Genomic DNA, 24,835 nt, shown 5'->3' with positions numbered 1-24,835 from the left:
ATAATGAAAAAAAAAAAAAGAACACCAGAGCAGATTGGATTAGAAATCTTGATGGTAAGTCAATAAACTTTGCCAAACATGCTTTGGCAAGGGCAGTAATAAATAAAAAGGACCAGGCCACCAACTCTTACCAGATGCCACCACAGGCGGACGGGGATGAGAGAAAGCCCCGATTCCCTAGGTGGCTTTGGTTTGCTAAACGATCCAAATGTATACCTTGGCACAATGGTCAGTGTATACCTTTGACCTCTAGTTTGACCTTCCATTCCCTGTGCTCAGCTTATCTTTGAAAGCAGGCTGCATGTCCCTAACTGAACATAAAGGCTGCTAAGCTTTTAAGGCTAGTATTAACTTTTAGCTTATTTTTGTAACTTTGTGGTATTTCTATTCTATAGTATTTATGTCTAGAAATGTCCAAATGTGTGTTGTAATTTAAGTATCTAAATAAATGGGCCTTTTAAAGATGGTATTTACAGTGTTTGAACACATACAGCTTCAGGAAAGGGACTTTTTCTGTAATGGCATTAGAAACTAACATTTCTTACTGGCCTACATAGCTTTGCAGTTACATCTTCAATTCACTGGCAGACAGCACTAATTTCAAAGTAAATCCTTTGCCACATATAAAGACCAAAGAGGAAACAGGTCAGAAGATCACAGTTCAACTCTAAATGAGATTTCCAGAAACATCTAAAACTCTTCTAGGTCCAGTGGGCTGTTTTTCTCAGATGGCTCCTTTTGTTTGGTTTTGTACCCCCACACCCTCCCACCCATCTGCTCCATTTGCTACAGGAAACCTTGAGCTTGTTGAGCCACCTAAGGGAAACACTGTGTTGCCCCCTCTCTGTGGCTATGGGCCTCTGGAGAGGAGACAGGGATCTCCAGAGTTGCCAGCCTATGTTCCAGGCCCAGCTGGAGAAAGGCTGTCCCTGGAAGACAGACCATCAGGTAAGAGTAACTCAGTGTGACCCATGCTGTGACCTTGCAGGTACTGCATGTCAATTCCCTCCTCACTGAAACAGTCCATCCCTGAGGGAAGCTCATTAAGACTCAGGGAGTCCTGACGGGGAGGTGCCTTACGACTCAAGAAAAAAGTCCCAGAAAGTTCCAGACACAAGACTCATGAGCAGAGTTCCTATCACTACCCCACCCCATCCACCCACCCCTCCCACTCCACCCACCCCTGCTCCCTGAGGCCTCTATTTCCCTGAGGTAATCCTTGTGGTAAAAAATACGGAGGGCCTGCTGAGGGGGCTGGAAGTGGAGCCGTGAGCGGGAGGGTTCCAGCTTTTGTGAGTCATCTCTTTGCTGAGATGGGTTTTGGTGATGCAGCTGCCTTTGAGTTGTCCGAGCTACTATAAGCAACCCTAATAAACTCACTGGTTCAATACGTTGGTCTCTGGTGGAACTACCACTTTGGTCTGTTGTAGGTTCTCTACCTGGAAGGAGTGGACTTTGGTCACCTCTCCCCAGAGAACAGTGGCGCACAACAGCCAATGTAGAAGGCTGTAGAAGACACCGCCTTCAAACCCCATTGTGCTCAATTAGGAAGGTCAGTACTTTCAGATCTTGGAGAATGATTTGAGTTGGCACTGCATTAGCTTAAAGCATCTGAAGAACTAAAATAAAACCCAGTGTAGATTAAAGTACGGTAAGTGGCAAAGAAGCTAGCAGACCTTGTGCGGGAAAGGTATGCAAAGGAACGAGTGTGCCCTGCTTGCTTACTTGGTTGGCTGGTGGCTGGTCACTGACATATTTACTACTTATCTCACCGAAGACAAATCTTTTGTCTCTTATGGCTAATTGCTAAGTTCTTCTGTAAATGGAATAAACGTCAATAAATATCTCTACCATCAGCTAGGAAGCCACGAGAAGAAAGATCCCACCCATATCACGCAAGACCACTAAATCATACCAATCCAATTGTAGCAATAAATGACCTTCCAGGGTACACAATGGTGGTTGGGACTTGTGGGAACTTGTCATCTACCTAACATTCACTTTATTTAACCACTCCCAGCCTTTAAATATAGCTTACATAAATTGCTGCATCTATGTAAGAATTTGCTCAAAGCAGACAGAATTTGTAGCATCTGAGAACTTCATAGAAGGAAACGTGATGTCCCCAACAAGGCGGACTGTCCTCCCAGACTTCCACGCCGACAGCCATGCTTACCCGTATCTGAAGTAAGTACTGAACTGCCTGCAGAGGCGGTGGGCAAGCTCTCGTTTCCCGCAGGCTGCAGGCCCCGTTAGTATGAGCATGGGATAAGGGGCATCCAGACTTGGCAGAGTGCTGCAATGAGATCCAGAAGAGATGCCCCATGTTAGCCACCTGCACAAGGGAAAGTTTCTACATCGCAGTCATAACCAATGAGCGCTTGCTGAATGCTCATAATATACCAAAATATTATACCCACAATAACACTTAGGGCTGGAGAGACGGACCAGTGGCTCACTTCTCTTGCTGCTCTCTCCAGAAGACCCAGGCTTGGTTTCTAACAGCCACAGCCAGCAGCTCATAACCAACTATAACTCCAGCTCCACAGGAATCCGACGTCCTCCCCTTCTGGCCTCCACAGGCACCCACACACACGCGGTGCACACAAACCTACACTTGGGCGCACACACACATATACAACATAAAATAAAATTTATTTCCCTTTGGGGGAAAAATAACATTCAAAGAATAGATAATAATGTAAACATACAAATTTACCTCAATTTACTTTACCAAGCTTTTCTAAAGGAAAAACGTGGTAGGACACATTAGCTCCTGATTGCTAATCTATTCCTCCTAGAACTTAGCAGTGAGCAACGTGGGCGAATTCTGGGGGCGGTGTTTAGACTCCATGTCTACTGCCCCAGAACACAGGCATGCCAAGCAGGCTTCAGAGGAAAGGACGCCACGTGTGAGCAGTCACTGCATGCCAAGCATTCCTCTATGTGCTCTACACAGCCCTCGTGGAATCACCACAGAGCTAAGGAGGCTGTTTCTATCACTCCTCATTTAACAAGCTGGAGTAAAGAAAGTCAGGCTGACTTGCTCAAAGGAAAGGAAGGGCTGGAGCGTGACTCTAGACTGGAACACTACAGTAAAGAATACAATTCTTGCAGGCCTAGTGGCACACTCCTTTAATCCAGCACGGATTCAGAGACAGAAGATAGAAGATCTCTGTGCACTGAAGGCAAGTTTGGTCTACATAGCAAATTCCAGGCCAGCCAGAGTTGCATAAAGAGACCCTGTATTAAAAAACAAAAACAAAAACAAAAAACAAACAAACAAACAAACAAAAAAACCAAATGAATGAAATGATCAGCACAGTGTCTTCACCCTACCCTGAGCCTACGTGTTCATGAAACATACCACAGAAACAGAGTAAAATGAAGTGCTTGATGGCATAGCTGAGATGTGGATCCAGTGGAGGTTCCTCAAAAGGCAGCAAACAGCACAGTTTCTAATCTCTATGGATGTGCATAAAGATGGGGAAAGCTTTGGGACAAATGCCTTGGAAAACACACATAACAAGTGTCTCCAGGAAAGTGCAGTCTGCCTGTGCAGGACAAGGAAGTGGCAGGTGCCACCTAACAGATCTGAGGTTAGGAACTCTCCAAATAGCCCTAGGTACTCACTGGAAGCAACAGGCTCAAACTGGACATGTGCAAACACCTGCTCATGGATATTCACAGTGTCATTCTCAGTGGCACCCCAAACTGGAGTCAGCCCAAATAACCTTTCACATGTGAATGGTTAAATTAATGCCGATAAGCCTATGCCCTAGAATGCTACTTAGCAATGAAAAAAGAATTCAACCCCAAGGATGAATTTCCAGGAAGGAATCCTGCATGGGGTGGGAGGGTGCCAGTTTGGGAAAGTTACTCTGTTTGATCCATACACATCATCTTCTTGAAGTGACAATAAATATAATGTGATGAGGGTAGATCCACGGATGGCAGAGATGAGAGATGAGGATGTGAGGGGAGCGGGTTCCAGCTATCTAAAGACACACAGGGGACACGTGTGACATTGCTAAGTCTTGAGAGAGGTGCTCAGGTGACTGACTCCTAATGAACCTGCATAGAACCAGATGGAACTGAACACACAGGAGCGCCTGAGGGGCTGCAAAAACCAGAGGACTCAGAGGCCTCCCGTCAGTCTCTTAGTTTGGGCATCTGACTAATGCCTGTACAGGGCACCGCCATTGTGGATTATGGGGGCAAGGCACAGAGTACCCCTGTACTGTTCCCCACAACTGCATATGCATTACTGATTCCCTCAAAGTACTTTTTCAGGAAAAAAAAAATATGACTGACGTGACAAATATAGAAAATAGGCAAATGAACAACAACAACAAAACCAAAGCAACCGTACAAGAAAAATGTTAGACAATTCAAAAATGTTTCCTATTGTAAAAATAAATACAAATGAAAGCATACACTGTATCCAAAGTAGCCCAAAACAAAGTGAAGGCCTCTTCAAGAAAGGCCTAGTGCCAGAATTGGACAAAGCGTACACAGGATGATTCTGAGAAGTTGGCCATACTACAGAGCAAGGAGCTGCCAGTGACTCACAGTTTGTCTTCATCTTAATCAGGCATCCTCAAGTCAGTGACATCAGGTGAGGGGACACTGATTCTCTACCAATGCAACATACATTTGACAGGGCCAGGTGCCAGCAGCAGCTGGTGCCCTACCCCAGTTGCTGGGCCTGCTGTGTCCTGGCCCAGTAAGAAGGGCAATAGTTGGGCTACATGGCAGCCATTGATGCAGAACTGTGAACGGTGCCTCACCCTTCGCCATCCGGACCTGCCTGGCCTCTGCCCTTGTTTGTCTGGCAACCAGACATGACCATGAAATGTATGTTTCTCAAACACTCCTGTCTTTGATCCATGTTCTTACGTAAATACAGCCTTAAGCATCAAATAAATAGCCACATTATAAATCAGAGAAGAGACCTTCTCCCAAGTCAAACGGACTCTTCCTGATGTACACAAAGGAAGGAGAAATCATCTCACCCAGAGGGCACTCATAAACATGCAAACCTGTCAATGTCAACATGATTACATTATATGTAATAACCATGTCCTGGATTGTGAAATAAAACCTTCTACAATCTGTGGGGAGCCAACTATGAGGCACAGAGGCAAACACCACATGAAAAAGAAAAGTACTCATATCCAAGTATTTACAAGTATTTTTAAAATGCCTTTGGGTATTGATAGAGTTTCTTTGTTATACTTATGGCATAAATGGCCATCTGCTCTGGCAGACTGCTCAAAAAGGAATGGAGAAACCGTGGTAAACCTGTCTTTGGATCTGGAGGTGAGAGACTGGAATCATGTGTGCAGCCGGGCAAGGTGGCTCCTGCCTGCTGGGCTGATGGTGGCTCTGTAAGGGACTAGTCAGGTCTCCCTGAGGTGAGCTGGGCTTCCTTCTAGGGAGTCCCTAGAAGTCTGAATTCACATAACATCTATTCATGGTTAAGGGCTTACAATTGACGGTGTGATCTTTAGCTGTAATGCTCAGCATGTTTGGATTGAGAAAGCAAGCCTAGGATATCAGTGAGGCACACCCTTGGGAGCATCTTTGAGGATTCTTCCAGAGAAGATTAACTGAGGGAAACAGGACCCATGCTCAATGTGAATGCGTATGGTGCTTATTAGTGACTTCTGTGGCTGTGATAAAATAGCATAGCCAAAAGCAACTCATAGAAGAAAGAGTTTACTCTGGTCTAAAAAGAACAAGAAAAGTAACAAATGTGTTTATAAATAATAAAAACATTCTGTTAATGAGATAAAGGTCTGAGTTTCTATCCTAAGGGCAGAAAAGTTAACACTTTTTATTTTAGAATTCAAATTCACTGACATTTGGCTCAGGCTAGCTAGAATACAAGGTGTCCTATGATAGAGTAAAGAATTAGATCACCGTTATGTCTGGGTAGGCCACCAAAGGGTGAATGAGCAGCACATTCAAGTACACAACAGGCCAGGATTGAGCGCTTGGTCCCTCACCTCTGAGAAGACAACAAAGAACTTCAAATATATATATATATATATATACATATATATATATATATGTATGTATATATATGTTGTGTTTGTTATGAGTCCATAAGATATCTGGTAATGCATTTTTCTGTCTTTTAATTCTTGAATCAGCAGATAAAATGCACCCACTCCTGCACTCCTAAATGACATCAATCTTATTCTTTAAATATATATATATACATATATATATATATATATGTATATATATATATATATATATATATATATATATATTTTGTGCTAGAGAGATGGCTCAGCAGTTAAGAGCACGGGCTGCTCTTCCAGAGGTCCTGAGTTCAATTCCCAGCAACCACATGGTGGCTCACAACCAACTGTAATGGGATCTGATGCCCTCTTCAGATGTGCATGAAGACAGCTACAGTGTACTCATAAAATAAATAAACAAATCTTTTTTAAAAGTTTTTTGTATTATTTAATGTATACGAGTGCTCTGCCTACATGTCATCTGGGTACGGTGTGTGTGCCTGGTGTTCATGGAGAACAGAAGAGAGTGCCAGATTGCCTGGGACTGGAGTTGCAGACAGTTGTGAACTGACATGCAGGTTCTGGGATTGAACCCAAGTTCTATGGAAGAACACCCAGTACTCTAAAATGCTGAGCTATCTCTCCAACCCTAAGAAAGCAGCTTCCGTGGAGTCCGGATGAGCCATAGAAGAGAGGTCTAGGGAAAACAACAATACCCCCACTTACCCACCCCACCCCCCAGTTCTATCTGTGCAGCCCTAATAAATACCTGTCCCAGATCCTCTGTGGCTGCGACATGCTGTTGACAACATGGGTCATGTGATCTTGGACAGCGACCACCTCAGGGGGAGGGTCATACTTATTCATTGCAATAACCTTTTTCAGAGTTAGAAAAGTAAAGAGAGACATATTTGTTTCTCAAAAGAACAAGGATTGACTGCCTTTAGTGCAATTCCTAGATATGCAACCAGACTGACAGGTAAATCACGTGGCCCCCAGCCTTGCACGCAGTCTCTGCTCAACTCTAACTTTCCCAAAACCCCAATAATGAGAGCTACTGTAAAAGTTGGAGTCCCTTTTATCCTTTTTCTTTATATTCTCTGATTTGGGAGGAGCTAAAGAAAAAAAGTCAAAACAAAATCTCTGAAGTGTTGGATTAATTTCAACACAATAAACAATCCAACTTGTAGTACAAGAAGGAATAACAAAGTGCTGTTTAAGATTCTGTGCAGTTGACTCCAGAGAGCCATTTCCCCATGTCCTCTTGTCCACAACTGTTCCCACCCTCCCATTTTCCCACACCTGTGCCTCTTTACCTTGGCTTTCTCTAGCCAATGATACCGGCCCTTTCCTTGGTGTAGAGGCCTCTCTGTCTTTACTATCCTCCTAAATGCATTCTCCGTTTACTTAATAGTGACTTCCATTTTAATTCTATTTACAAGAGGTTAAAAAGAGGCATGCCCCTGTGGCCGGGGTGTGGAGATAAGGATGAGGAAGCATCTGGGAATGTTTCTAGTCTGGGCTACAGAAGCATTTACGGGATATGTGCCCACCTATATACCTTCCTCCATTCCTGTCTCAAATTGGATCTGGTTTGGGAAATCCCTCATTAGTATTGACTCCTGCTACAGCTGTGGGAGGGAGTCGGGTGCTGGCTAGCACACCACGGCTCACTCCTCTGGCGCTATGTGGATCTGACGGATCCTTGTAAAGAGAGGAATTAAGGAAACTGTAATATTAGAGCAGTGATTTAAGGACCGTTTGATTATGCAGTATGGTATGATACATTTCACTGGTAATTTCCAATATGACATAGATAGAATATCAGACTCTGTGATTATGTAGGGAAGCTATACATATCGCAAACCAGCCACAATTGGCCATGGGCAGCAGGAGGGGCACCTGTACTCCTCACTGCCAGACTTCCCATTGTACTCATGGAACACCTGTTATTGCACGTGATGATGCCCAGCTTAACAAGGGGTTCAATTGGCAAATCCTAGGACAAGAAAATTGTTCCTAAATAAAGAATTTATTTGCATACTGCTCTGCTTCTCACTGATTGGTTACATGTCCTGCTGTAAGCACCGTGACATTTTTGAACGTATCCACCAGAAAGCACACAAGGCAACGTGGTTACATACCTTTTCTTCCACCTTAATCTTCTGCTGATCTAATTCTGTCAGTCGCAGCAGCATATATATTACGAAGAGCCAGTACTCGGGCTTGGTCTGTTTAAAATAAGAGGACTACTGAATGGCCTTCTATTCTCAAGGGTCTCTCAAGACTTGCTGCCATGATCCTGACTTTCAGACCCCAACACAGGGCTCGGCATTTCCACGTTTCTCAGGCTCGCTAAAATTAACAACTAAGATACAGAATGTGTCCTGTAATTTATAAAGCTCTTCAAATGTGCAGATCTCACTAATCTCCGTGAGATAATCAGGAAGACGGGATTATCCTCTGGTGTCGAGGCTGAGCCCACAGACACAGGCAGCCCATCTAAGACTCCAAACCCTTCTCTACTAAAGCCGAAGAGTTTCATTACTGAAAACAGTGACATTTGACTATTTCTTATGATTTCATTATGGGTTGATTATTTATTGCATTCTTTTGTATTAGCTGGGATCATTAGAAACTTATCTTACAGTAATAAAATGTCGCCTGTTTATGAACAAATTCCTCTTTAGTCCCTGCCAACTGTTAGGACTGCCTGACTATAAAGCAGTAACTGAGGGGTTTATTTTGTATAAGATGCTTCACCTCCCTGAACAGCAAGACATGGGTGTAAGATGCCTTTCAAGATGGGAATGCATTAGAAGTAAATATATAACAGCATCTTTGCTTAGGGTTCCAACACGGAGACACAGGAAATAGAACGCTAATTACCCCGTTGGATCACTCCATGTTGTACGCATGAGTGGATCACCACACTGCACCCTGGAAACCTGTATGATTATTAAACCAATTGAAGGGGAACTGGGGCAATTGATAGTTTGTTGGCCCTGAAAGATAGCCTTACTTTTCCAAAACTAGTTGTTTGAAGTGCTAGCTGTTGTAATTGTTTGGGGGGGGGGTGTATTGGGTGTGGGTGTGGGGGAGCTGTATTCACATTCCTGATGTTCAGGATCAAGGCTGAATCTGAATTCCAAGACCCATCCCTGTTCCCCTCCTCTCCCCCACCCCTGAGGGAAACAAACTCTCACCTGAATTGGATTCCTTAGTAGATTGAGAACTCGAAGGATAGGAAGATTCTCAATGTATTCTATTTCACTCAGTTCCTTAATCTATTTGATCAAAAAAAAAAAAAAAATCCACTGTCAACAGACGGTGAGCAAAGACAATAGGGAACACAATATAATAGGAGCCAATATAATTAGTGCTTTTATTTAAAAAAAAAAACCTAGAATTTCTTTTTATTATTATACAGTGAAACTCCTTATTTCTTTTTATTAGGTTTAATTTTAAAATCTATTTTTTAAAGATTTATTTCATGTATATGAGTACACTGTCACTGTCTTCAGACATACCAGAAGAGGGCATCAGATCCCATTACAGATGGCTATAAGCCACCATGTGGTTGCTGGGAATTGAAATCAGGACCTCTGGAAGATCAGTCAGTGCTCTTAACTGCTGAGCCATCTCTCCAGCTCTAATTAACTCCTTTAAATGTAATTTATTTTAGACATGTCCTGTTGAATATCCAGCTTTTCAATGAGAACACTACAAAGCCATTGCAGAATACAGGAATGACCACACTAACTTCAGTAGATGTGAGAACTCCTGCAGGGTTGGGCATGGGGCGCGGGGTGCATTTCCTTTGGGCTGGAGAATGGTAATCTCCTCATCCATGTTGATTTTGAGGAGACATAAAACAGTGTGTAAAGGGAGCGAAACAGTCAGCCACCCCAGTTCTAGACCTCCAGGCTCTGGCTTCACTCTTCAGCGCCGTTTCTCCTCCCATGGTGTGTCTGTGACTGGCTAAGCCTTCTTACTGCTAGGAGACATGCAACTCTATGCTTTTCCCATAAGAATTACTTTACAGTGGAATTTGTATGGTTTGTTTGTTTGTTTGTTTGTTTGTTTGTTTTGAGGTCTCTACGCAACCCTCGCTGGCCTAGTTGGCCTCGAATTCACAGAGATCCTCCTGGCTCTGCCTCCCAAGTGCTGTAACTAAAGGTGTGTACCATTACCCAGGTTGTATGTTAAGAACTTCTGGGTGGAAGTTCTAATTTGCAATTTGAAAAACGGAAATGATTCTGCAGATGGACGCGTGCCTTGGTTTAGCCAGGGGTGCAGCCTGTGTTACAGTGGTCCTGCATCTCGACCACTCTAAAGACAAATAGGCTTACTTAAATTTTCTACAATAAACAATTACAATCTTATTGCAGACACAGATAGTGGGTTTTGTAATAAATTAGTGTTTCTCACAGCAATCTGCCTGCCTCATAAAAGTATTTTACCAATGGGTTCACAGATAATTTCTGAGTTATCCAAATCCAAGTGGCACCAAAATGCAAATTATTCCAAAACTAAGTCAGGAGTGGACGGACACACATGCCACTTTCAAAGGATGCCATTTCCAATAAAGTAATCAGAAAGGCAAACCGCAAAGTTCCAAGTGTCTTCCATCCCCAAATCAATCTAGCTAGCGTAGTGGCAAGCTGTTACACACATTTCGACGGATTAGGATGTAAAGGATGGTGAGATTACCCTTTAGACTATCATTTCAGTTATAATACAAACTAAATTATGTATTAAGGATTCAAGGTAGCTTAGTGTGGTGTCACATGACCTGGATTCCAGCCCTCAGAAGGCAGAGGAGGACAGATCTCTGTGGTTTTACAACCAGCTTGGACTACACAGTGAGTGTCAGGCCAGGGTGCTGTATAGTGAGAACATATCTAACAAACAAAAGGACAGAAACAACAGTGGAGGGAGGGGCCAGAGAGATAGCATGGGGATTAAGAGCATTGGCTACTCCTCCAGGAAACCAGGATTCTGTTCCCAGCGCCCACATGGCAGTCCCATGAGACCTGATTCCCTCTTCTGGTCTCAGTGACACTGCCTGCATCTAGTGTACATCCATGCCTGGAGGGAAAGCATCCACACGCTAAGCAAACAAGTAAATACAAAAAGAGAGGAGAGTGAAATATGAAAGTCCCCACTCTTAAAATTGTTTAAAAAAGAAACAGTGGAAAAAAAGAGTTAAAGGTAAAAGTGATGCAGCAGAAAATAGTTTAGATAAGCATCTATCAGATCCAGAACAGAAAAAGATCTCGCAAGAAGGTAAAAATAATAAAGGAATATATTATAGAAAATGTTGACATATTCTACACATTATTTTAAATGTACAGTTTAAAATACCTTACATACAGTAAGAAGCAAATTACAACTGCCAGAAAGTGCTGGTTAAGAGAACAGACTAATAATTTTTTTAAAGAGAAATAAAAATTTAAAAAAATGTTTAACCTTATTGATAATCAAAGAAATGTATATAAAACAGTATATAAGGTACCAGGTCTCACGACCAGACTGACAATTTTTAAATGATCCTGTTGACAAGTGAACAGCCAGACATGCCTACAATAAGTTATCCTAACTTCATAACTACAGTGGGAGGAGAAAGCATGAATGTTCAAAAAAGAAATCAACAAGCTTTATGACACCCATTCCAAGAAATGGCATTTCCAGAAATCCATCATAAAGAAATAATAAAAAATGCATGTAACGATGGATTTATGTGTGAGCATATATACTTCAACATTATTTTAACAGCAAGTTGTAAACACAACAAATTTCAATAAGTAAATAATTCAATAAATCCTGACAGATCCATTAATAGATTATCTTATGCTATTAAATCAGCTTTTTGAAATGTTGGGACAATTTGTTTTCTATATGGAAATTCAATGTCTATTGCACACCGCCACACACACACATACACACACACACACACACACACACACACATTCTACTTAAAAACTACATAATGAAAAAAAAATTCCAAAACTTGAAATTACAAAAAACCCCAAAATAAGAATATTTTAAGAATCAAAATAAGGAATATTTATTAAAACACAAAAATCAGAAATGACAAGAGATCACAGTTAAAGATAACTCCCAGACTCCCCTCCATTCCCCAGACACAGCACCACACATACACGAGCCTTGGAGAGTCCATAACAACCCCAAAATGTATAGACTCAAAACAACAGGAGCTAATTCTTATGGTTCTGAAGATGAGCCTACAATCCAGGGCAGGTGAGCCTGTGGTTCCTTCGAACGCTCTAGAGGAGAACCCTTCCTTTTCTTTCCCAGCTTCTGGAGAAGCCAGACAGTGTTGATTTACAGCAACATAAACCCAGCACCTGTGTCTGCTTTCTCCCCTCTGCCTCTTGTAAAAACACCCAGGCTTGAGAGATGGGTCATCAGTTAGGAGGAACCAAGTGCCATTCCCAGCTTCCCACACGGAGGCTTGAAACCATCACAACTCCTGTTCCACAGGTTTGGATGCCCTCTGTGAGCATCAGGCATACACATGGTACACAGACATATATGTACCCACAGACATAAAATAAACTGATAATTCAAAACAAAACAAGACAAAAACAAACAAAAAATCAAACCACTGCCTTTCAGGCCTCCCTAATTCCTGATTCCAGGATGACAATCTCATCTTGGGACCACTAACCTCATCTATAGAAACTCCTTTTCTAACCGAGCTTTACATTCACAGTTTCAGAGGCAGGTGGGGCTTGGGCACATCCTTGCTGCGGATGTCAGTTTTAACCCATTCTACCTTGAAGGATTAGCTTCCAGGGGAAGCTCCTCCACAACCACGCTTACCTTCTATCTGAGAAAGAGAGTATAGTGCAGCTCCCTATACACCAGCTACTCTGGTGTGGGATCCTGTTTCTAAAACATTTAGAGACATCCTGCCTCACCGCCATGCTGGTTAGCACTGCTATCATCCAGTCACCTGTGTTGGTACTCTGTCTGGACTCCATCCCCACAGTTACCTGGCAACAGCCAGGTAGGCCTGGCTCACTATAAAAGGGGCTGATTGCCTCCTTCTCTCTCTTGTCTCTCTTACTCTTGGCTCTCCTGCTTGCCCCCTTGCTCCTCGTCTCTCCCCATTCCCTTCTCCCCTCTCTCCACGTGACCATGGCCAGCCTCTACTCTACCCTCTCCTTCTCTCTGTCTTCCTCTGCCTCTACTATTCTCTTAACTCGCCTCCCCATGCCCTGAATAAACTCTATTCTATGCTATACCATCGTGTGGCTGGCCCCTCGGGGGGAAGGGATGCCTTGGCATGGGCCCGCTGAGGTACCCCCTCCCCCCATACCTCACCACACCCCTATAGAACATATGTTAATATTTCTTTATCTTTTTATGATCACAACAACCTGTCACCTGACAAAGACTTGAATCGTTTGCAACATCTTCTCTTCATCCACTCCCTGTATTCTGCCTCACTGTTTCTACCTCAGTGGCTCTCTGGAATCTTCCTTCTTCTTCTCTGCCTCTGTCCTACAGAAGACCCTTTGTGCCCCCTTTCCCTTTCTTCACCCAGTAGGGAAACAGCTGAGCCTCCTCCTTATGCATGGTCTTCTTAGAATTTTACTGCACCTTAAACATCACCCACACCCTTCAGAGGTGAGAGGCTGAGGGCTCTTGAGAGTGATATTTTCATCCAACAACCTTCTTAAGTGCCAACCATAAACCAAGCATTGCAAAATTTGAACAAAATAAACTCCCTGCAGTCAACTATCATGCTAGAGCAATGGTTCTCATGCTTCCTAATGCTGCTACCCTTTTAATACAGTTCCTCATGTTGGGGCGGACCCCAACTATAAAATTATTTTCGTTGCTACACCATAATGATAACTTTGCTACTATTATGAATAGTAATGTGTTTTCCTGATGGCCTAAGGCCACCCCTATGAAAGGGTCATTTGACCTCCAAAGGGGTTACAATCCACAGGTTGAGAATCACTGTTCTAGAAGGAAGGGAAATAACTTGTCAAGATATAAAGTATAAAACATGACACAAAACAATCTTTAGCAATAACAATGAAAATCCCTGTGGAGGACAAAGAACACAGGAGGAGGTGCTGGAGAGGCTGGACATGGGGCCCGTGAGGCAGACAATAAGAAAATGGTGACACTTCAGCCCTCCAAATCCAGAGAGCAGATGCCCCATGCTTACCTCAAAGCATACTGGTCTCTGCCCAAGTAGTGTAGACTGACTGTAACATTATCTTCTATCCTACACTGATGGGCTAATGATCTCAGTCAAGAACTTGACTTCTTTAGCAGGCTCGCTCCAACTCCGTGGACTAGTTTAACTACAAGCTTGCTGCTATTGAGTTGGCATTACATAAGGGCCATGACTAAAGGGAAAGTCATACTGGTCTTGATCTGAAATCACAAAAGGTACTAAAGAGACAACGAAGCAGCTTAGGCACAAAGCTGCAAGTGAATGCTCATCAGCACTCTTCAGAGAACCAGGGGTATTGCAACTCTCTTTGGGACTGGATAGCAGCTCAGGCTACCTAACCTGGGCTGGCCTCCTCCTTGATCGTCCCCAATGCCAGGAGTAGAAGAGAGACTGTGATAGTGATATGGCCATGACAGCATCCCCAATAGCCCAACCTTGGGCTGCCTCTGCTTCAGTGTTGGCCCCTGGATAACCCAGGAGCCTCCCTCCCCAGATCATGTACCCAGACATTCCTCAAGTCTAATAAATGTAAACCCAGAGAGAGAGAGAGAGAGAGAGAGAGAGAGAGAGAGAGAGAGAGAGAGAGAACGTTCACTCAACAATCAGCTCACCACAAATTCTTTTTGCTCATACACATGAACAAAAGCATGAAACCAGGATCCAGGGGAACATCCTTTCACTGTTTGCCTGCGCCAATGAAAAGGCCGTATCACTGAACAGTGACAAGCATGAAATCCTTCACATCTGACCACGCCCTATCCAAAGCATTGCAAAAACAATGCCACGTCCATCTGCACCACGGGAGAGTTTCCTGGGCTTACTTAGGACTGAAATTCTTTCTCTGCATCTGTCGTTTTACAAGCATTATATTGCTACTCCTTACAAAAACTGGCAAGAAGTACTGATAATACATTCTAAGGTATGAGCCAGACACAGTGATGCATACCTTTAATCCCAGAGGCAGGCAGATCTATGAGTCTGAGGCCAGCTTGGTCTACAAAGTAAATTCCAGAACTACACAGACAAACCCTGTCTTGAAAAACAACAGCACCTACCCCTATCCCCACCACCAAGCACCAAGATTCAGAGTTACCCCTGACAAGTAGAGCGCTTCTGGGAGGGAGTAGGGAGGTCATAGGACTGAGTCTGGGTCAATTTTTAAGTACTAGCTGTGGTTTGGGATGTCACAGGGACCGCAGAGTAGAAGCTGGCAGAGGCCTCCCTAATCAGCAGACAGTAGACACCAGTAAGGGCAGTCAGGCACATGCACAGGTGTAAGACGGATGAAATGGCTACCAAGAACACAGTATTTCTAACATCAAATTTAATCAATGAGGAAGCAGCATACCTATGTTGTGTTCTCTTTACAAACACACTTTCCATCCCTGAATCAAATAATTATAAACTGTCCCAGAGAAACCCCTTAGGGTTCTTCAGATGTTCAAATGACATTTCAAAGGACTGTAGTACTCCCCAACATGCCCAGTGGGGAACCAGGGAATTATGTTACCATCAATGACTGATGTGCCAGAGGAGTCCTAACAAAATAGTCTCTAACATTTGAAGATTACAAACTCCTTCATTTGAACATATCTTTTTTTCCCCAATTGTTCCAATGTAGTTTAGAAGGTGACTTAAACTACTGTGTAAGGTGGTTCTAGACCCTCATTCTGGCTAAATGAAGGGAGATGCACTTCCAACTATAACAAACACCCACGTCAAAGAGCTAGTACAGAACAATGGGAGACAAGATAACTCAATAATAATTTTGTATACAGCGTGTGCACTAAAATTACATTTTAGATATTGGGATGGTTTGTATATGCTGGGCCCAGGGAGTGGCACTGCTGGGAGGTGCGACCTTGTTAGTATAGGTGTGGCCTTGTGGGTGTGGGTTTTGATACCTGTGTCCTAGCTGCCTGGGAGCCAGTATTCTGCTAGCAGCCTTCAGATTCAGATGTAGAACTCTCAGCTCCTCCTGCACCATGCCTGTCTGGATGTTGCCATGCTCCCGCCTTGATGATAATGGACGGAACCTCTGAACCTGTAAGCTAGCCCCAATTAAATGTTGTCCTTTATAAGACTTGCCTTGGTCATGGTGTCTGTTTACAGCAATAAATCCCTAAGACAGATATACCTAAAATAATAAAGTAATGTGCACTACTAAAGTTAGTATTTCCCATTTCTTTTTCCTATTATTAGTGTGAGATGCTTTATATTACACTCATGGCTCACACATCCAAGCCTCATGTTCTCAAGTGTTACCCCACACCCATTCTGGAAGGGAGGACCCTAGATTCTCATCTACTACAACTGTTTTATTAGCCTTCCTATTTGTTCTCTTGAATTCTGAGATGTATTGAGTTATTTAATGAGCATATTCTACCTTTTCAGAATCCCCTGTATAAATATGAGAACTATTTTAAGCACAAAATGTTTCCTCAGTCAATCTTCAATGGCAACTTCAGAAAAAGAAGAATGAAAGCCATTTGGAACAGAAATTATACTGACTTCCTACAACACAGATGCATGGACCTAGTCATTAATAGAATTAATTACCTTGGAAGAAGTCACTAGATCTACTCAGTAAACAGATCAAGTGAGATGAAGATCAATATTAAAACTGTTTATTCTCAGACCTTAATAACTGACTTGTGTTGGTTTGTTTACAGCCTAAGGAATGATATGAGCAAGCTGAGGAAAAGGTTAAGTTGCTAGGAATACAACTCAGTCATGGGGCTCGTGAGCACCTGTGTGAGGCCCAATACTATGCAAGGAAAGAAGAATGGAAAGAAAGAAGGAAAGAAGGGAGGGAGGGAGGGAGGGAGGAAGTAAGTAAATTAATCTGAGACACAGCTCAGTGGTAGAGACATCAGAGAGTTCTGGGTTCTGTCCCCAGTACCACCAAAACAGAGAAGGGGAAGAAGGGAGGGAAGGAGGGAAGGGAGGGAGACAGAGGGGGGATATGAATACAATTTTTAACAGTAAAGGGTACATTAAGCCAGATATGCAAACAAGTTCATTCCCCAACCCATCAGAGATACTGCTGCTATCAGCAGTATATAAGGAATCACTTTTATGTCTCTTCTTTTTTGGGCTTAATTTTTATGGTTAAGCTTTTCCTGTGGTGTTTACATTTATTAAATTATTGAATACAACTGTATGTATTTAACATAGACATCATGATACTTTCAAATATATGTACATTTTGTAAAGTCTAAACATGATGACAGTCTGAACCTTTAAAACAATGTAGGTAAGAATCATCAATATATAAAGTCTTCTTGTTTGTTTGTTTTGTATTTAGTAGAGCTTAAAATCTTGGCTCTTACTGTGGTACAACCCCAAAATAAGAACAATTTTTAGACATTGGAGTTCATTGTAATAAGGCTGTAGTTCAATGACTCTTACATCACCAAAGGATTTTATCTCCATCGTAGCTAAGCTGAGAGTTGACAGTTCTGCTGCACCAAGGAATGAATTGTAGGCACGATTTTTGGATACAGACTTCCTGCTATGGCCAAAGCTATTTGACTTGAGTGAGTGTCTTTATTCTCAGCCCACAGAGAACAGGTTACATTCATTTAAGAAATGGTGTATGTATTAAGATGGTCTATCCAAAGACTTTATATATTTATGTTCATTTAAAAAAATACTAATAGTGATGTATTATTTTAAAATATCAGTTAATATACTTGGAGTTATTTAAAATTTATATTGAGAAAAACATGTATTTTTAGTATTGCTGTAGACAAGCATCTACATAACACTGTTAAATTGATTGTTGTTTTATATCAAATAACTTTTATAATACTCATTTTATTGTTATAATATTTTATCAATTTTAAAGAATATGACCAAAAAGGTATTGTAGGTATTGACAGGGAGGTCTCTGGGAGGAGTGGGGTATAAAAGGGAAACAAGAATGTGATTTAATTCTATTTACTTAAAATATGTTTTTAAATGTTAACAAATTCAGATAAATTGAAATCATGTATCTTTTCTCATCATAATGCAATAAAACTTAAATCAATGAAAAAAAAGAATCATCAAGTGTTTAAAAATGATTGAGTTTTTCAAAAGGTCATACTCCTTAGAGTTTCCTTGTAAACTTGCTAGAACGGCATTCCTAAGAGGTCATTTCATGTAATGTCCTTAAAAAGCCAATATAGGGGCTGGAGAGATGGCTCAGAAGTTAAGAGCACTGGCTGCTTTTCCAGAGGTCCTGAGTTCAATTCCTAGCAACCACATGGTAACTCACAACCATCTGTAATGGGATCCGATGCCCTCTTCTAGTGTGTCTGACAACTACAGTGTACTCATATCTAAAATATATAAATCTTATAAAAAAAAGCCAATGTGAAGTTATTGGGCCAACTCTCCACTTCTGAAGCCTCTGAAGCCACACCCTGCAGTACCAACCTTGTTATCCTCAAGGTTAATCACTTCCAGGAGGTCATGGTTCTCTAAGCCCTGGAGGCTACTGATCTGATTGTGGGACAGATCCAGGTTCTGCAAGGCTTTCAGCTCTTCCAGACCGGTGATGGTCTCAATCTGGTTGTTGCTCTAGAATAGACAAAATACGGTTTTTCATTTGAAGCAATGTCTAAGAAAACTTGTAGTGGCAAATCTTCACATTTGGACATGGGCCCCAATTCTTTAAAAACAAAAGCCAATAGCTGTTCTTGTCCCACCTCTTCCATCACTCACCTATCTAAATGTCTACATAGATACCCAAGAAGAAAATCCTAGCTTTTCTATCTAAAAGACCAAAAGGTAGTGTTTTCATTTAGTATTTTAATATTTTCATCTTCAGAATAAGCTTTCAAGCCAGTGGGCTTTCAGGCACTGCACGCTAGGATGATGTCAGTGCTTTGGCTTTTCTAATTACTTCATTTTTAAGATTATCATTTCTATCATTTCCCCTTTTCCTTTCTTCCCCCTAAACCCCCCCATATGTCCCTCCTTGGTCTTTTTCAAGTTCATAGACTCTTTTTTTTCCCATTAATTTTTACTACAAACATATTTCTAGGGAAGGGAATCTCAAGGAAGGATTAGTGAGATGGGTTGCCTGTGGGCATGTCTGAGATTTCTTGCGGGGTCCCTTGTTCCGCGGGACGAGGGGTTCTGGCCAGGTGGGCACGGGATTCGGCTTTGACAAACAGACTACACACGAGTGGTGTAAGATCTGAGTATATTTCTTTAAAAATGACATGAGGCTTTTACAATCATTGCAAAAGAGAAATGAAAAATCTGGCAGCTCAACAGTTGAGGTACCTCTGAGGCTATCTGAAACATACTGGGTCTAAAGCAGCAGCTATCTCCTCTGAACTGGTGCTGTATCCCCCGGGCCCAAGTGCTCTGGGCCCGGGGGACTGCGAGAGATACATGAATCTGAGTCCTAGCCCATCTAAGTTCTAGTGCTAGTCCTGCATGTGAGTCCAAGTCCTTCTTCCCCCAGTCCTAGTGCTAGACTGAAGTCACGAAGACCCCCACACCCAGGGTCAGCAGGGTCTGGAAGCTAGGTGTGAAGCAGGAGGAAGAGGGGTGGAGCCCTCCCTGTTGAGGTATTCTTTTGCTAATTCTCTGGTTCTTGCTGGAGGCAGGCAGAGGGGTCTTAGAGTGAGAGAAGCCTTTCAATTACTCTCTAGTACTTAAAACATTAAACTAGGATAGTTGGAAACATTGCAGTCGGCCAGGAGACAATGCCCAATCTTAACCATTTACAAATCATTACTTGGGGTAGCTTTATGCCTAATTATGAGGCCGTGTTGACAATTGGAAAGACTGATCTGAAACACGTCTGAGTTAGGGGATACCAGCGACTGTCTGAAATCCAGGAGGCACAGATCTCCTTTTGAAGTCTTATTGTTGCCTCTTATCCTTTATCAGGATTTTATCCCCGATATTATGGATGTGACTGGAGTAGACGAGTGTGCGTGGCAGATTATATAGATTATGTTGACTGAGGTGGAAGCCGCATCCACTGTGGGCACCAGCATTCCCTAGGTGGAGGATTCTAAAGAAAGGGAGCTGAGCACTCACATACAGGCACCAATTCATTGCTCTCTGCTTCTGTGAATTCTTTGAATCCCATTAGACATGCTTCCTCAATCCCTGCTATGATGGACTAGGACCCGCAACTGTGAGCTGAGTTGCTTTAACACAGCTATTTATCAATGACATTAAAAAAGAAAGTCAGACACACCCCCGAAACCTGAACATCAGTTCAGCTTCACTGTGGTCTCTAAAGACATGACCTGTATCCACTCATTCTTCTAGCATCATCACGGTAAAGAAACACCATAACTCCACATACACTTTGTCCCCAGACACAGTCTAAAGTGACATCAATTCAAAGTCGGTGGTGATAGTTAGAGTCCAGTTATTTCTGCTCTTGCGTAGTACTTCCTCTTTAACCTGTGCTAGCCTATGATGACCCCTTTTAACCAAATCCCACTACTAAGATGTTAGACCAAGTCACTTTTTCGTTCAGGTCTGAGGAGCTCTAGACACCATGTAAGAATTCCAGTATGGGAAAACACCAAGACGAAATTGGGTGAAAATATAGTCATGAAAGCAAATTCAATAACTCACATATAAGCATTTCTCAGACAATGAGAATAGGAAGAAGTTTCCCATACTCAAGTGGTTGTCCACTTTCCCAGTCTCCACACACCCAGAGCAATAACAACAGTAATAAAAATAACTTCCATTTTTGAATATTTTCCAATAAACTTCATTACCAGGCTCCTTTGTTTTAAGGAACAAGAAAATGTCAAGTAAAATTTAACCTTTGGCTTGAGTCCGAAGTTGTCATAAAGAATAATTTCAAATTTTTGGTTAGTATATTTTACCAACCCTTAAAACATTCAAAACTTCAGGCCTGCTGTGGTGTTGCAGAGGCAGGTGGATCTCTGTAAGTTCATAATGTCAAACTTTCAGCTCATAGTATGTCTAACTAGCATAAAACATTCTAAACTTTCAGGCTGAGTAAGGTGACACCGAGGCACATGGATCTCTGTAAGTTCAAGGCCAGCCTGGTCTACATAGTGAGTTCCAGAATAGCCACAACTACATAGAGAGACGCTGACTCAAAAAACAAAAACAGGGCTGGAGAGATGGCTCAGCGGGTAAGAGCACTGACTGCTCTTCCAGAGGTCCTGAGTTCAAATCCCAGCAACCACATGGTGGCTCACAACCATCTGTAATGATATCTGACGCCCTCTTCTGGTGTGTCTGAAGACAGCTACAGTGTACCTACATATAATAAATAAATAAATAAATAAATAAAAACAAAAACAAAAACAGAAAAACCATTCAATACTTTCAAGGTTGACTTAAGAACTGAAAAAATCAAATTAATGTATTCCCTTTAATCTGAATATTTTCACTGGTAAATGTTTCATGGCACATTGAATAGCAAGAGTTCATTTTCAGCCTATTCTTCATAAAATTTCATTTTAATAATGACCCAGGTTAGTGTTCACTGGTAGCCCTTAAAATATCATAATAGAATGTTAATAATCTTTAAAGGTAGGTTATAGCCTATGAGGGTTTATTATACTATTCTCTTTATCTCTATATGCTTGAAAAATGTAATAAAAAGAAAAAAAAACCCATATCCTTATTTGCCAAAGTGAAATCAAATTTTCCTGTTTAAAGTTCAAAAAAGTTATAAAAAGTGAAAAGAGGAAAGAGACCACGCTGAGCTCACCATCATCAATTTAATGTATTGAAATGAGGGCTCAAGCTCCCATTCAAATACTGCCCACATATCCAATTTATATACAATACACTTTCCCCCAAAGGACTCTGAAGCATTTTCTATGTGCAAGACAGAGGTAATATTCTTCAATGTCTCTGATGGCTTTCAGACTGGTAGATGGTCTGAGCAGAGCGAGGCACAGAAAAGTTTAATTAGATAGCCTGTGGTCATAAAAGAGAAGAGACTGAGAGAAGCTGATTGAAAACCAGCTAGGTAGTGTCTTTGTCCAGCACTGAGAACCCAAAGGCTCACTCCTGGGTGTGGACATGAAGTTTCTGCACAGTTCTTCCAGCCGCACAATGAATAGCAGAAAAACAAAACAAAAAAAAAAACCCACCATTATTAGAGAGAAGCTGTTTGAAGTAAATTAAATTAGAAAATATTCCTCATTTACCAGTGTGTCAGGAAGACCCAACAACTTTGACAAAGTGAAGTTTGAGGTTCTAATAAGGATGTAGTGGCCACTGGCAAGTTCCTGCCAGCTTTTACCGGTCCCAGAGAGGTAGAAGGGCAAGTGTTTGTAGGTGGATTGCTATGCTGCAAACTGAACTCCTGTCAAGAGCTAAATCACATTATGTTGTGATTCCATGAGTTAAAAATAAAGTCAAGAAAAATGCTGAGGCAAACATATATCATTTTTGGTTATACATTTTATTCAAACTTGGGAAAAACAATTTTCCAATTCTCAGAATCTCAGTGAAAATAAGTAAGAACATTTTCTGTATTTTCTAGTCCATCCTGGGTACTGGCTATATGGACTAGAACAACCTATCTCATTTGTTGGCAGAAAAAAAAATGGTAAAAAAACAATAGTGTCAGCGAGGGGCATGTGGTTATTGAAAAATCGAATAAAAGGAATGCACTATTTTAATAATAACTGCCCCCACATGAACACACATGTCTTTCTACTCTACTGCAGGTTGATAGGACTGTCAATACAGACAAGACACATGGAAAGGTCTGCAGCGGAGGCTCACAGCACAATCAGGTGCAGTTGGGTGGCAGAGGCAAGAAGATCATCATAAGTTCAAGGCCAGCCTGGTCCTCATAGCAAGTTCCAACCAAAATGGTAAAATACAAGACACACACACACACACACACAGACAGACACACACACACGCACATGCACACACACACACACACACACACATACACACACACAGAGAGCGCGCACACAGACAGATAGAGGCAGAAAGACAGAGACACAGAGAGACACAGAGAGCAGACAGACAGAGACAGACAGACACAGAGAGATGAGGAGGAAGAGAAGGTAAATTTCTGAGAAACTTCAAAATGGTGAGCAAATTAGCAATACTTTAACAATAACTCTTTGGATAGTCAGAATTTTCCAATGTGACTGGCTTTCTTGATTTTACTTAAAGTTTTATATCTAATTTATTAGATTCTCCTTCATTCACATTATGCTAACATGGCTTAGCAGGCAGAAAACATAAAATCTGAGGTGAGTTATGAAACCTTCGTATACATGGTAGGAGAATGCCTGCCTTCTGTCCTCACTGAATTTTATGGAGGGCTAGAAGAGTCTTTAGATAGCATTTTGAGATTTAAGAGGAGCCAAACATTGGTTAAGTAAAGAATTTCTACATGCATGTAAACAATGTGCGCAAGAGGCTGGAGAGATGGCTCAGCAGTTAAGAGCACTGGCTACTTTTCCAGGTTTGATTCCCAGCACCTACATGGTAGCCCTCAACTGTCTGTAACTCCAGTTCTGGGGGATTCTACACCCTCTTCTTGCCTTCCTGGGCACTAGGCATGAAAGTGGTACACAGATATTCATGCAAGCAAAACACTCATACATGTAAAACTAAAAAAATAATTTTTAAATTAAAAAATGTGCACACAACCCAATATATGATTTCATGTTTAACACCCTCCTGTGTGAAACATAAACATTACTAAGATATAAGCCTCGATGAAATGCTCCCTGCCCACCCTCTGATGGGTGTGATAAAGGCCAAGAGAAGCTAAGGCTAAGATTAGGGAGGAGAAAAGAAAGAAGAATCCTGTATATAAACAACATTAGCCCCCTCTCTCAGATACCAGTAACCCATACTGCTAATTTATAAATATCATGTGTATCTTTGAGACTCTTGGGTCTTATTAGTGAACAGCCTCCATTTGCATTTTAGTTTTGGTCACGTGGCATGCCATAGGGCTTTAAAAGACACTTTCTTTGGGGAATGGCAATCAGATGGAATCTTTCTAACGGGAACTATGCTTTTATTCTCAGCATGACTTACAACTTCCAGAGCAGGAGACGAGCACACATTTGTATACGATGGGCTGCCTGAGATCAGTGTCTAGGATGCACTTCGTGGTCCATTTGTCTTCAATAAAGTGTGAGCAGCAATAAACATACTTTCTATGTGCAGATGTTATTTTCACCAATAAAACATGTATTAAAAACTACTTGAGGGGCTGGAGAGATGGCTCACGGTTAAGAGCACTGACTGCTGCTCTTCCAGAGGTCCTGAGTTCAATTCCCAGCAACCACAGGGTGGCTCACAACCATCTGTAATGAGATCTGATGCCCTCTTCTGGTGTGTCTGAAGACAGCAATAGTGTACTTACATGTAATAAATAAATAAATCTTTAAAAAAAGCTACTTGTAAGAATATACATTATTTCACAGCATAGAAAATCAATTATCTAAAATTTTTTTACACTGGATACCAAATATGAAACTGGCTTTACTTGAACATGTACTATTGATGACACACATACACAGATACATACACACACACACACACACACACACACACACACACACACAGACAGACAAAATAAGAG

General features: G+C 41.8%; 1 protein-coding gene across 1 annotated transcript in view; it reads right to left on the bottom strand.

Moving 5' to 3' along the window:
* Nucleotides 1-24,835, bottom strand: part of Lrguk (leucine rich repeats and guanylate kinase domain containing) — a 111,317-nt gene that overhangs the window by 59,840 nt on the left and 26,642 nt on the right. Inside the window, exons 7-11 of the mRNA XM_031381065.1 lie at nucleotides 18,679-18,822; nucleotides 9,239-9,319; nucleotides 8,177-8,263; nucleotides 6,802-6,908; nucleotides 2,177-2,296 (exon numbers count right to left, since the gene is read on the bottom strand). Of these exons, the coding sequence (XP_031236925.1) occupies nucleotides 2,177-2,296; nucleotides 6,802-6,908; nucleotides 8,177-8,263; nucleotides 9,239-9,319; nucleotides 18,679-18,822 (539 nt within the window). The remainder of the gene's footprint in view (nucleotides 1-2,176; nucleotides 2,297-6,801; nucleotides 6,909-8,176; nucleotides 8,264-9,238; nucleotides 9,320-18,678; nucleotides 18,823-24,835) is intronic.

Source organism: Mastomys coucha, unplaced genomic scaffold (genome assembly GCF_008632895.1).
Source record: "Mastomys coucha isolate ucsf_1 unplaced genomic scaffold, UCSF_Mcou_1 pScaffold20, whole genome shotgun sequence".
NCBI classification, from domain to species: domain Eukaryota; kingdom Metazoa; phylum Chordata; class Mammalia; order Rodentia; family Muridae; genus Mastomys; species Mastomys coucha.
This window is presented reverse-complemented; position numbering and strand designations above follow the sequence as displayed.